Source organism: Saimiri boliviensis, chromosome 6 (genome assembly GCF_048565385.1).
Source record: "Saimiri boliviensis isolate mSaiBol1 chromosome 6, mSaiBol1.pri, whole genome shotgun sequence".
Lineage (NCBI taxonomy): Eukaryota > Metazoa > Chordata > Mammalia > Primates > Cebidae > Saimiri > Saimiri boliviensis.
The window spans coordinates 31,081,386-31,094,358 of record NC_133454.1 but is presented as its reverse complement, the minus strand read 5'-3'; the positions used below and the strand labels follow the sequence as shown (position 1 = coordinate 31,094,358).

Genomic DNA, 12,973 nt, shown 5'->3' with positions numbered 1-12,973 from the left:
CTTCCACTTCGGCCTCTGCGGATTGGTTGTTACCACCGCCTCCGAAGCCCTTGGGTTTTGCTTCCGGGTCATAGGCGCTAGCCCTGAGCCCAGAGGTTCCTGGGAGCCAAGCGTAGCAATGGCGTCTGTATGATCTTAGCAGTCTGCTGCATCGGACCTCGGCCAATGTGAGCGGCAGGAGGATAACAGATTATCTTCTTTAACCCAGTAGGACGGGAAAGGGCAGTTGGGGTCGGAGTTGGCGGCAGAGTGCTGAGCGCGGGCGGCGGAGGCCCTGAAGCAGCCCGCTAGGGGCGGAACCGAGTGCCCGTCAGGCACGTCCGGAGCTCTCGGCCTGCGGTTGAAATCGCAGCGTAAAGGCAGCTCGCCTACCGCTTAAAGCGAGCCTCAGGTCCACCCTTCACTATCCCTCGCATCCCTGCAGTGCTAGGCACGGGTGAAGAGGCAGCGAGTTTCTGGTTATAGCGAAACTGGCTCTCCGGAGGCCGGAGTGATAATTCTGTTGGTGTGTGGGAAGGGTGGCGTCCCCAGCGCCAGATAACCCTGTTTCTTCTTTGAATTCATGCCTCTATCCTTTTTGGAAATTAAGTGAAATAGCCCCCCGCAAAAAAAAAAAAAAAAAAATCCTCCCAATTCGCCCACCCTCCCACACACTTACTTACATGGTTTTAGTAACTAAATCTGCTAGACAGTATTCTTGTGACTGCGCCAAGCAGAAAATAACTTAATGAATGGGTCCCTGGTTTTTGGTATTAGAATCCTCTGGGGTGAGGTTCTTGTTTTTTTGAACAGTCCTTAAATTATAATCCACAAAAGATCTGATTTATAATATGATGCCTGTTGTAGAAGAATATTGGATCAACAAAAGGTTGTTTAAGATTTTTTTTTCTATGTAACTGTCATTGAAGTTTAACACACTTCTCTAGGGCACTTAGTAACTTCGTCAGTGATTTTTTAAAAATTGTTTTTGGCTTTTGTTTCGATTAGTCTATTTGCTATTGTGTGAAGTTTAGATTAAAATGCAAACCTTAGAAAGTCTGGTGGAGTAAGGTTTAGCTGAGAATTTTTAAAACTCAGACATGGCAGTACTGTATTTTACAAGGGTTTTGACATGTCAGGTGTCGTAATTCTTACAGTAATCCTAGGAGGAATATCTCCATTCCACAGATGACAGAAAGTTAAGCTAGGTGACTTGCTGAAGCCCACATAGTCAGAAGAAAAATAGGGATGCAAACTCAGATCTTTGTGACAGAATTTTTTGTACTAAGATATGCCTGGGAAGTCATACTCCTTGTACTGCCTAAGCCTCATAATTTGTTTTCTTGAAAACTTTTGTTTAAGAAGATTAAGCAAGTTTGGGGGAATGAGTTTTAGAACTTATTTCACCAGTATGGATATTGATTAATACTCTGTAAAATGAGTTTGTAATGTTGGAAATAACTTGATACTATATTTCTTCAAAGCATAAAAGATGACAACTGCAGCCAGGCCAACCTTTGAACCTGCAAGGGGTGGAAGAGGAAAAGGAGAAGGTGATTTGAGCCAGCTTTCAAAGCAGTATTCAAGCAGAGACCTACCTTCTCATACAAAGATAAAATACAGGTAATAAGAGGTTTTTTTTGTTGTTCGCAAAACAAGACCAAATCTGTTAAATGACATGGTCATGATGTAGTATGTTTCAGTTATGTTACTTAGCTGTATTCATAGGCATAGAATGCAATAGGATGTTTAACACTAAAATTTTGCTCTATGATTTTAAAATGCAAAATTTCTACTAACCAGGAATTTTCATATGTAGATAGAACAATAAATAATATAAATAATAATGCCTCAGAGAGACTGTGCACAATCAGCACCAGTCAATATATTTAAAATGTTACTGTTCTGAGTTGATATAATACTAATTAAAGATATTTTAATCAGTGTAAAGCCATATTATGGGGAAATATGTGATTGAATTTGGATTTCTTGAAATATTGGGAACAGCACAAGAGTGGCTGTTACTAACCCTCAGATTAGCTTACGATCTTGTCTACTTCCCTTTTTTATGCTTGAAGGACAAAGTCTCATTCTTGAATTGTCTTCCATTACTACATTCGTGTGTGTGTGTGTGTGTGTGTGTGTGTGTGTGTAAGTAACATTTTTGCCCTGGCTTGTTTTTACTTCAGACAAACTACTCAGGATGCCCCTGAAGAGGTTCGTAACCGTGACTTCAGGAGAGAGTTGGAAGAAAGAGAGAGAGCTGCTGCAAGAGAGAAAAATAGGGATCGTCCAACCCGAGGTACCAACACTATCCCAAACATTTGTCTCATAAAATTATCTTGTTGAAAGTTTTTCTTTCATGTAGCAACTGGAAAATGTTAACTATTTGTTTGCTTTTACAGCTTGATGTGAGCTATAATACTTCCTTAAGTCATTAGAGATGATAATAACAAATATTTACCAAAAGCATATTTGCCAGGCACTGTGCATATGATTTCTGTTGTCATAAATGCTTTTAATGTGGGCTCTTTGTGCCCACAGGTTCCTAAAACATTTTAAGTAATGCAGTATTTGTTTTACTAAGTTAAATGATTTTTGTTTCCCCCTAGAACATACAACCTCCTCTTCAGTGTCAAAAAAGCCACGGTTAGACCAGATTCCTGCTGCCAACCTTGATGCAGATGACCCTCTAACAGATGTATGTTTTGTTTCCTCCTTTCATCTCTATCTAATAATTGATTTACCATGTTTTTCTAAAATACTTGTGCTTTTGGCTTTAATAAGTGACTTGTATTTATGTTTACTTACTGTTATTCAGATATAGCCCCAACCTCAGTGCTAAACTTTATAGTTGATTTTAAAACAAAAAGTATTATTTTGTGGTAAGGACCTTAAGAGCAAGTTTGATCTCTAGAGAACCAAAAATGGAAGGAACTTATTAAAGGATATCCTTTCCCCCAAAATAATGCCCTGTACTAAACTACTGCACTACTGCTGGGTTTCGTATCTCTACAGGGCACTCTTCACACTGGGCTCTCTATGAACAGTGCCCTCTAGAGTTGTACTGGCGGCCTTTTTACATTAGATATGATGCCCCCTCCATTAAGTGCAAGACACTTAATGGTTCCCTCTGTGCAATCTAAGCAGAAGGTTTTTAAGGATTAGCACATCAGTTAATGTTAAAATCCTGTGGGACCTTAGAGCCTGTAATTTAATTTGCAGTTTTCTACATATAGGATAGTGAAGAAACCTGAAATGGCATCCAGTGAGTAATATCTAACTATTTATACACATCAGCAGTTAATTCTAGAGTTAAATGATAGAGTTACTCATAATAGTGTAAAACAAGAAACCTAATTTCAAGTGAAATTTAATAATTATTCACTTGAAATTATTTTTTTCTGAGAATTTAGCTCACTTTTTTGCACTTGATTATTTGCTAGCTTAAAGTTGTTTTGAGCTACGTAAAATTGTTTTGAGTCTCTTAGGGTGATAAACTGTACATATGTACTATGTTTTGGTAATGTGTATTTTCAGTCTAATCTTACGGACTCTCACTGTTCTTTAGGAGGAAGATGAAGATTTTGAAGAGGAAAGTGATGATGATGATACTGCAGCTCTTCTTGCAGAACTGGAAAAAATTAAAAAAGAAAGAGCTGAAGAGCAGGCCAGGAAGGTAAAACCAAAGGGTTAAATATTTACATCTCTCTATCATTCTCATATATACTAAAGTAGCAAATTTTTAAAAATATAAGTAATATCTTCTGATACTGGAAATTTCCCTTGCCATGTCTTAACTATTTAGCACTTGTAGATCTGTAAATCTGATTATTTGTGTGACATCCTAGGTATCCTGGTTATGTAAAAAATTCTTTCCAAATAGTTCAAATACATTGAGTAATATTCACCAGCTTGCTAGTCATTTACTTGTTTATTCATTTGTTCAGCATTTACTTGATGTTTGTAAATTGACAGGAGAATCAAAGATGATCAAGATACAGTCATGGTCTGCAAAGATTCTCTCTCTGTTTGTCTCCTGACTAGGTACTGTTAAGGCAATAATGTCAGAGATTTCATAAAACCTAGGTCAAGCTATCTAACTTCTCTGAGCCTCCACAGTTTCTTGGTCTCTCCATATACAATATGAGGAAAAAATATAGAACTCAAAGATAGTTAAAACTTTGAATGAATTACCCAGAGTTATACTAAGTGGTAAAACTGAAGTGGCAAGAACAAGTCAGAGCATCAGAGGCTGGCAAAATAATGCTGAAGGAGTCTTAGTTTTTTCTCAAGGATATGAGAAGCCAGTTGATTTCAGCAGGAGATTGAGAAAATTGGATATGCATTTTTATAAAGATTACTCTGGCAAAAATATGAGGATGAATTGGAAAAAAACTGAGTTAGGAGGCTATTCCAGTAATCTTCCCTTGCAATTAAGAGACTCTCAGCTTGTATGATAGGAGCTGGAATTGAGATAAGTAATTGGATGCTGATAGAGCTATCAGGGAGGTCAAAGTGGGAAGGGGAACAGGGAAAAATAAAAAATAAAAGGAGGTTGGCCAGGTGCAGTGGCTCACATCTGTAATCTCAGCACTTTGGGAGGCCGAGGCGGAAGGATCCTGAGGTCAGGAGATCAAGACCATCCTGGCCAATGTGGTGAAACCCTGTCTCTACTAAAATACAAAAAGTTAGCCGGGCGTGGTGGTGCCTGCCTGTAATCTTAGCTACTCAGGAGGCTGAGGCAGGGGAATTGCTTGAACCCAGGAGGCAGAGGTTGCAGTGAGCTGAAATCACGCCACTGCACTCCAGCCTGGCGACAGAGCAAGACTGTTTCAACAAAATAAATAACTAAAAAATAAAGGAGATTGAGTTGATAGATATGACTGACTGCGGCAGCAGAGAGGACTCTTAACTTCTAGGTAGACATCGCTGCCATATATCAATACAGGGAATGCAAAAGAATTTTAGGCAGAAAGAAGAGATAGTTGATGAGTTCTGTTTAAACATGTTGAATTTGACACATTGTGAGACATTCAGGTAAGGATGTCTGCTCCTGTTTTCAGCCAGAGCAGCATAGCTTTTTTATAGACCTGTGTGTAAGATTTTATTTGAGGCAAGAATTGTTCTGTTTTTAAAAAAAAGGAAGAAAAGATACTACATGGTCAATACGAGGGATCTAGGGAAGTAGAGTTCGTGTGAATCAGGAGGGCCAGGGCAGAATTCAAAAAAGAGATAGAATTTGGGATAGACTTTGAAGACTTAGAAGTCAGATTGGGGCCGGGCGCGGTGGCTCAAGCCTGTAATCCCAGCACTTTGGGAGGCCGAGGCGGGTGGATCACGAGGTCAAGAGATCGAGACCATCCTGGTCAACATGGTGAAACCCCGTCTCTACTAAAACAAAATACTAAAAATTAGCTGGGCATGGTGGCGCGTGCCTGTAATCCCAGCTACTCAGGAGGCTGAGGCAGGAGAATTGCCTGAACCCAGGAGGCGGAGGTTGTGGTGAGCCAAGATCGCACCATTGCACTCCAGCCTGGGCAACAAGAGCGAAACTCCGTCTCAAAAAAAAAAAAAAAAAAAAAAAAGAAGTCAGATTGGAAAAAGAAAAGTATTTTAAAATACAATTCTCATCAAAGTTTTGTGGAAGAGAGCATAATTTCTATAATAGCTCATAGTTTTTACTTCTAGTTTTTAAGTCAAAGAATTATAAAAAACATTCCCAATCCCACTTGCACACCACTAGAGGGCATTTGTTCCAAAGTCTTTTACTTTGCCTGGATACATAAAGAGATGAACAATTTAAATGCTTTTGGTTGACCTTGAGGAGGGATAAACATTTTTAGATAGAATGTCTTGCAGTTTTGTGAGTTTCATCTAATTTTTGTATTAAAATGTGTTGGTATTTCTTGGGGTTGAATGGTAGTTTTGTTTCTTTTATCCCTGTTTCCCTTTCTATTGGCTGGTTTTTCCATGCCCCAAATTAAGATTTTCAAACCATTTAGCCTTTGTCAAGGATCGGCACACTTTCTGTAAAGGGCCAGATAGTAAATATTTTAGGCTGGCTGGTCATGGAGCCTCTTGTCGCACCTACTCACCTCCACTGTTAAGAGCATAAAAGCAGCCAGAGTACATAAATGAGCAGGTGTGGCAATGTTCCAATAAAATATTTACAACAGGGTAGTTAGGATTTGACATATATGCCATCTAATGACTAGCCTATATTTATGAAACATAGTATGCCTGCTGTTCGAATATAGAATTTATGCCTTTTCCCAGTGCTATGTGTGGCAATCATTCAGTAACTCCAAAGGAAATGATATTCCAAACATAAAATGTTTGCGACCTTTATATGTCATGCACATTGTAAGTTTGGCTATATTGTATACTTAGCTCCTATTTTTCTAGTATTTCAGAGAAATATCTTTTCCCTTTAAGCATCAGTATAATTTCTTACAAATAAATATATAGCTTTTAGAAAACTGTCTGTTCTTAATCTATGATGGATAATCTCTGATTTTAAGTTCTGAGCAATGGCCTAAAGGAATTTTCTTGTTTATTTCCTTAAAAGTTAGATCTTCTCACCTCCCATTTTCATTTTTATTTTTCTTCATAAAGAAAAAAGTCATGGTATGGACCATGACTTCCACACCATCTCTTTTGCCTTGATCTATTAAGTCATCAATTTCTGTCATCCCCAAAACACAGCAAAACAGGATTTATATTTGGCTTAAGGTAACATGTTGGCAGGTAGATCTAGAAGTGATAGCTAAGGGTTTTAGACATTTTATATTCCAAATTCTGAGAAGGAAACTCAGGGTAATTTGTCTTTGAAGAAGTTGATGCTAAAATGAAAGTGAAGAAAGACAGTGTTGTAACAGATAAAGGATGAGAGGTATAAAAATAGAAAAAAATTAGGCTGGGCACCTGGCTCACGCCTGTAATTGCAGCACTTTGGGAGGCTGAGGTGAGTGGATCGTGAGGTCCGGAGATTAAGACCAGCCTGGCCAACATGGTGAAACCCCATCTCTCCTAAAAATATAAAAATTAGCCAGGCATGGTGGCATGTGCCTGTAATCCCAGCTACTCAGAAGGCTGAGGCAGGAGAATTGCTTGAACCCTGGAGGCAGAGGTTGTAGTGAGCTGAGATCATGCCACTGCACTCCAGGCTGAGCAACAGAGCAGGACTCCATCTCAAAAAAAAAAACACAAAAAAACAAAACAATAATGTCAATAAGAACAAAATATGTCAACCTCGGGTAAATTAGTAGAAATTCATATTAGCTGGATATAATTTTGTACATGGTAGTTTGTCCTATTTTAGGAGTTATTTTCTCATTAATAACTTGTCATCAAACCTAGAGTTGCACTTTTACATTATTAATGTAATTCAAAATAAGATTATTTACATTATTAATGTAATTCAAAATAATATTAAATTAAATTTAATTACAGTTATGTATGACCCTTTAAAATTGAGGTAATAGTTTTGCTAAATGTATCTTTTTGATATGTAATATGTTCTTAAATTAGAATGTGCTCATTGATAAATGCTTAAAATTTAAAGCAATTGATTTTACATGTACTTCAAGAAAGAAGATAGATGTAAATATGGATTTCTAGCATTTCGCAGTTGGAAGAGAATACTGTATGATGTCAAGCATGAAATAATTTATAATAAAAATGCCAAATTATTTTATTTTGGTGAGGGAGACTTTTCTAGTATGTCTTAAAAACAAAAACAAAACCTGCCTTGATGCTTTTCTTGCTGTAAAATCCTAATGATTTTTTTTTTCAGTGAGCTAATATAAAAAAATTGAACCCAGAGTTAAAATAAGTGAATATTAATCTTCCTTTATCATTGATAGGAACAAGAACAAAAAGCTGAAGAAGAGAGGATTCGTATGGAAAACATTCTGAGCGGAAACCCTCTCCTTAATCTCACTGGCCCATCCCAGCCTCAGGCCAACTTCAAAGTTAAAAGAAGGTACTATACAGTAATGGAGTGGTGGAGTGTGTGTGTCAGAGAGAGTGCGTGTATCTGTACACACAGTCAAGCAGTTTAAAAGTTGGATAAGAAGGTACTATACAGAAACAGTGTGTATCTATATATCAGAGTGTGTATATGTGTGTGTATCTATACACACAGGCATGCAGCTTATAAGTTGGATGGCTAGGTGCATTATATAAAGCTTCTAAAAGTCCACCATCCACTGATACTCTTTCTGTTCTATTCGGAATAATGAACAGAACAGAGTGCTAGAATTAAAGGCGTGAGTCACCGCGCCCAGCCTGGTGGTTATTTTATATGCATTTGTCAAGGAAACATTGCTTAACTTTTAAGCCATATTTGTTATTTTTCACCACCTCTAATGCTATTATCTGCCATCAGGAGTGATGCAGTACCACTACTCGCTCTTCCCGCAGGAATAAGGCAGTACCACTACCTGCTCTCTCCCTCTAGAGTGAGGCATTACCACTGACCACTCTCCCCTCTGGCATGATGCAGTACCACTGACTGTTCTCCATTCTGGCGTGATCCAGTACTGTTCATTCCTGCTCTCCCCTCTGGAGTGATGCAGTATCAATACCTGCTCTCCTGTCTGGCATGATGCTATGCCACTGATACAGTTCCAATTACTCCAAGCTGGAGACAGTAGATGTGGAAGTTGTCGGCTCAGATAAACTTTTTAAAGCCGTGAGACTGGATGAAATCACTTAGGGAAGGGTATAGCTAGAGAGAAGTCAAAACTGAGCCTAGTATAATGTTTAGAGGTTAGGTAGATTATTAGTTAGCAATAACTGTTCTAATCATCTACTCAACCTCTAAACATTATACAGGTGCCTAATAAATGTTGATTGAATGAATTTTGAATGACAAAGTCTAGGCTGACAAGGAGCAGCCATTCGGGAAGGGAGGAGAACTAAAAGAAGTGAAGCAGAGTGTTTCAGGAGGAGATAAGTGAGCACTGAGGACAAATACTAATGTCAGGAAAGAGCATTTTGGTGTTGGGAAGGAGGGACAAAAATCCTGTTTGAAGAGAGTTGAGGAGAGACTGGATACAGAAAAAACTGTACTGGTTATATATAAAAATTAAGCTGTATAGTTTGTTCTGCCTTTTTTGAATGCAAATTGGAGACAGAAACCTGTCTTATATCCCAATCTTATTGATCTGCTCAGCTTTTTATGTTTCTTTGTACTGAATCAGTGATGACTTTACTGCACTGTTTTCCAAAGGTGCCCACTTTCATTGCTCATTTCCCACATGCAGTTTCTCCTGGCATGTAACCACATGCATGCACAAATACACATTATATGGGCTTGTGTTTTATATATCTCTGTGAGGGTATCTGTATTATGTATATGGGCTTGTGTTTTATATGCTAGATGATACTCTGAAATCTGCTTTTCCTTTTCTTTTTTGAGACACAGTCTCGCTCTGTCACCCAGGCTGGAGTATAGTGTCATGGTCTCGGCTCACTGCAACCTCCACCTCCTAGGTTCAAGCAGTTCTCCTGCCTCAGCCTCCCAGGTAGCTGGGACTACAGGCGTGTGCCACCACACCCAGCTAATTTTTTGTATTTTTAGTAGAGAGGGAGTTTCACTGTTAGCCAGGATAGTCTCAATCTCCTGACCTTATGATTCACCCAGCTTGGCTCCCAAAGTGCTGGGATTACAGGCATGAACATGAGCTACCAAGCCCGGCCATGCTTTTTATTTTCTGTAACACATGTATTTTGTAACTTACAGGTGTTCTGTTTTGTTTTTGTTTTTGTTTTCATGCTTATATGTTACAGAATCCAACCAGAATTCTGCCTTGAGTTCTTCAGCTGGTACTTTTCCATGGTTAATGTACATGTGGGCCATATCTGAGCCTTAATTATTATACCCCAGTGGTTCCTTCTCTTGTTGGCCTATGATGTGAATACTACGGTAGATGATTACTAAACATTAACTGATAAAAGAGGAATATCTACAGTCCTCAAAACCACATAATCTAAACTACATTAAATTGATTGACTACTATCATCTACAGATGCCTGTACCAATATTAGAGTAGTCCTAGGTGCTGCCTCTTTATATTATAACTAAAAACATTAAATATTTATGCAATTAAAATCTATTTATTTCTATTTTTTTAACTCAAAAGTTTCTTTTACTGGAGAAATAAAAATGTTTTACATGTTCTAAGTAGGAATTGCCATTCTTGCTATAATAAAGCAAGATTATATATTAAGGATTACTTTATTATTTTGAGTGTAATTGCGGGTCTTTCTGTATAATGACTAAGCCTTGCAGTGTACATATTCTTGTCTCCTGATGCAAACATTTTAAGATGTTCTGTTTTCCTTTTCTTCCTCAGGTGGGATGATGATGTTGTCTTCAAGAACTGTGCAAAAGGTGTAGATGACCAGAAGAAAGACAAAAGATTTGTAAATGACACACTGCGATCTGAATTTCACAAAAAGTTTATGGAGAAATATATTAAGTAGTACAGTTTTATGTGCTTAATTAAAGACTGTAAAACGTAAAGGATCATTCTGATCTTTTTGGATGAGTTTTTTTCTTTTCCCCTGTCTAAATCGTGTGTAGGTTTCCCTAATTTTAAACTCCTATCTTTTTCTTTAGTGATACCTTACTTGATAATGGACTTGGGAATAGGTTTAACCCAGTTTGCATTTTCTCAATGTTTCCAGTACTACTTTTCCTTGGGAAAAGCAAATCTGCCTGTAATAAATATTTTTAATCTATATAACCAAATCCGTGTGCCCAACTTTTTGTTGGAATATGCTGCTAATAATGCATTGCATCATTTCTTTTGAAAAGAAAAATTACCTTTGTGTATTGTGCTTGTGCATTAACTTGCCCCTTTCCCCCTTGTTTCTCTCTCATTGATTTCAGATCAGTTAATTAATAATACTTTCTCTGCATTTTTTAGAAGAGTATAATGAAAGATGAGACAGATTCCATTTTGGAACACAAAATAGTGTGGAGGAGTGTTATCAACAGTAAATACCCCAAGCGTGTGTCTGGGAGAACACTGGGCATTGCTCACAACTGCAGGCAGTTTGTTTTGTTTTTTTTTTTCTCTTGGCCCAGGAGGAGAGCTCTATAAGCATTCTATTAAAGTATATGGTACTCACTTGTGTTCTCCTGGATACTCAACTGCTATGTTTCTTTTGAAAGAGATTGAATATGCACACTGACATGCATTCAGTGCACAGCCTGAGAAAGTTTCAAATCAAACTATATGTAAAATAAAACCTTTGGAAATAATGTTTTGTTATCTTGAAGAATATATCTGTGGGAAGTGAGAGGAAGAGTTAAGCTATACTAAAAGCAGTATTTCTGGAAATAAAGTTTTTGGGAACCTAGGCTGTGATTTGAGAGGGCCACTTTTGATAGAAAATTTGAGACCAGAAATTGAACCTTCTACAGACAGAGACCTGTTCATAGGCTTCCTCAGCCATGAATGACAGAGGTAGGTTCCTAAGGTTAAAAATAGAAGTTTTAAAGCAAAATAGTGTGTTACTATTTATTTAAAACCATATTTCCTTATTAAATGAGAAGTTCCATGTTCCCAATGGAAGTTTGGACATTGGTTTTATCTATCCCGAGTCGGGAGTAGAGCTGGAAATGAAACCCAGGTCTGGATTCCACATTTATGTTTTACATTTTTTTCCGAGCTCTTAAACAACATTTTGGATACTTCAGCTAGTGTTTTTAAGAGTTTTTAATATTAAAAACTTTTTTATCTAACTTTACAACTTAGAAAATGAATTTGCACATGGTGAAACCCCGTCTCTACTAAAAATACGAAATCAGCTGGGCATGGTGGTGCATGTCCGTAATCCCAGCTACTCAAGAGGCTGAGGCCAGAGAACTGCTTGAACACAGGAGGCAGAGGTTGCAGTGGGCTGAGATTGCACCATTGCACTCCAGCCTGGGCTGCAGGAGTGAACCTCCATCTCAAAAAATAATAACAAAATTTTTAAAAAATGAATTTACATTTGTTTTTGGTTATCTTCATAGCAACTTTAGGTAGGAAGTGCTGTGTTATTCAAAGTTGAAGAAAATGAAGTTCAAGCCAAGTAACTTGTTTAGGATTAATATGTGATGGGTAGGTATGAGCACTTTCCAATTACATACTTACAGATGTGATAGCCATTATCAGAGTTCTAAAACTGTAGTTCTTGGAATTGCTCTTTTCTTTTTAACAACTCAGCCGGGCGCAGTGGCTCAAGCCTGTAATCCCAGCACTTTGGGAGGCCGAGGCGTGTGGATCACGAGGTCGAGAGATCGAGACCATCCTGGTCAACATGGTGAAACCCCGTCTCTACTAAAAATACAAAAAATTAGCTGGGCATGGTGGCTCATGCCTGTAATCCCAGCTACTCAGGAGGCTGAGGCAGGAGAATTGCCTGAACCCAGGAGGCGGAGGTTGCGGTGAGCCGAGATCGCGCCATTGCACTCCAGCCTGGGTAACAAGAGCGAAACTCTGTCTCAAAAAAAAAAAAAAAAAAAAAAAAACTCAAGGGCCAGGGGTCTGACAGATGCACTATTGCTCCAGGGTCCACTTATTTCAGATTCCCTATTTGAGCCTGAAAAGTTTCAGGAAGAATCAGTAAAGCTGATTTCATTGATTTCTTTCTTCCTTTCCCTGTGGTTTCTCAATGTAAAACATCCTATAACCTGAGTCAGACCCAGGAGATACATAAATGTGTCGCTATCTTTCAGATTTCCAGCGCAAGTAACAGCATATTTAGCTAAAATGCCTTGCACACTCCTTCTAAAATGCCTCTTGTTGGAGTGGTTGTGGAATCTGTCTCATCCTTTAAAAAGTTGATGCTGATTGTAAAGAGAGGTCTTTGAAGCCAGGAGGACCTGGTGTGAAGCCCAGCTGTGCAACGTCAAGCTTTATTAGAACTAACATTTATTGGCCAGGTGTGGTGGCTCACGTCTGTAATCCTGGCACTTTGGGAGACCAAGGTG

At 38.3% G+C, this 12,973-nt stretch overlaps 1 protein-coding gene across 1 annotated transcript; it reads left to right on the top strand.

Moving 5' to 3' along the window:
* Positions 1-62: 62 nt before the first annotated feature.
* CWC15 (CWC15 spliceosome associated protein homolog) lies at positions 63-10,741 on the top strand. Its single transcript, XM_003944950.4, has 7 exons — positions 63-167; positions 1,464-1,602; positions 2,169-2,281; positions 2,592-2,680; positions 3,551-3,658; positions 7,848-7,966; positions 10,344-10,741. The coding sequence occupies exons 2-7, from the start codon at positions 1,472-1,474 to the stop codon at positions 10,471-10,473; spliced, it is 690 nt and encodes a 229-aa protein (XP_003944999.1). The 5' UTR covers positions 63-167; positions 1,464-1,471; the 3' UTR covers positions 10,474-10,741.
* Positions 10,742-12,973: the final 2,232 nt, after the last annotated feature.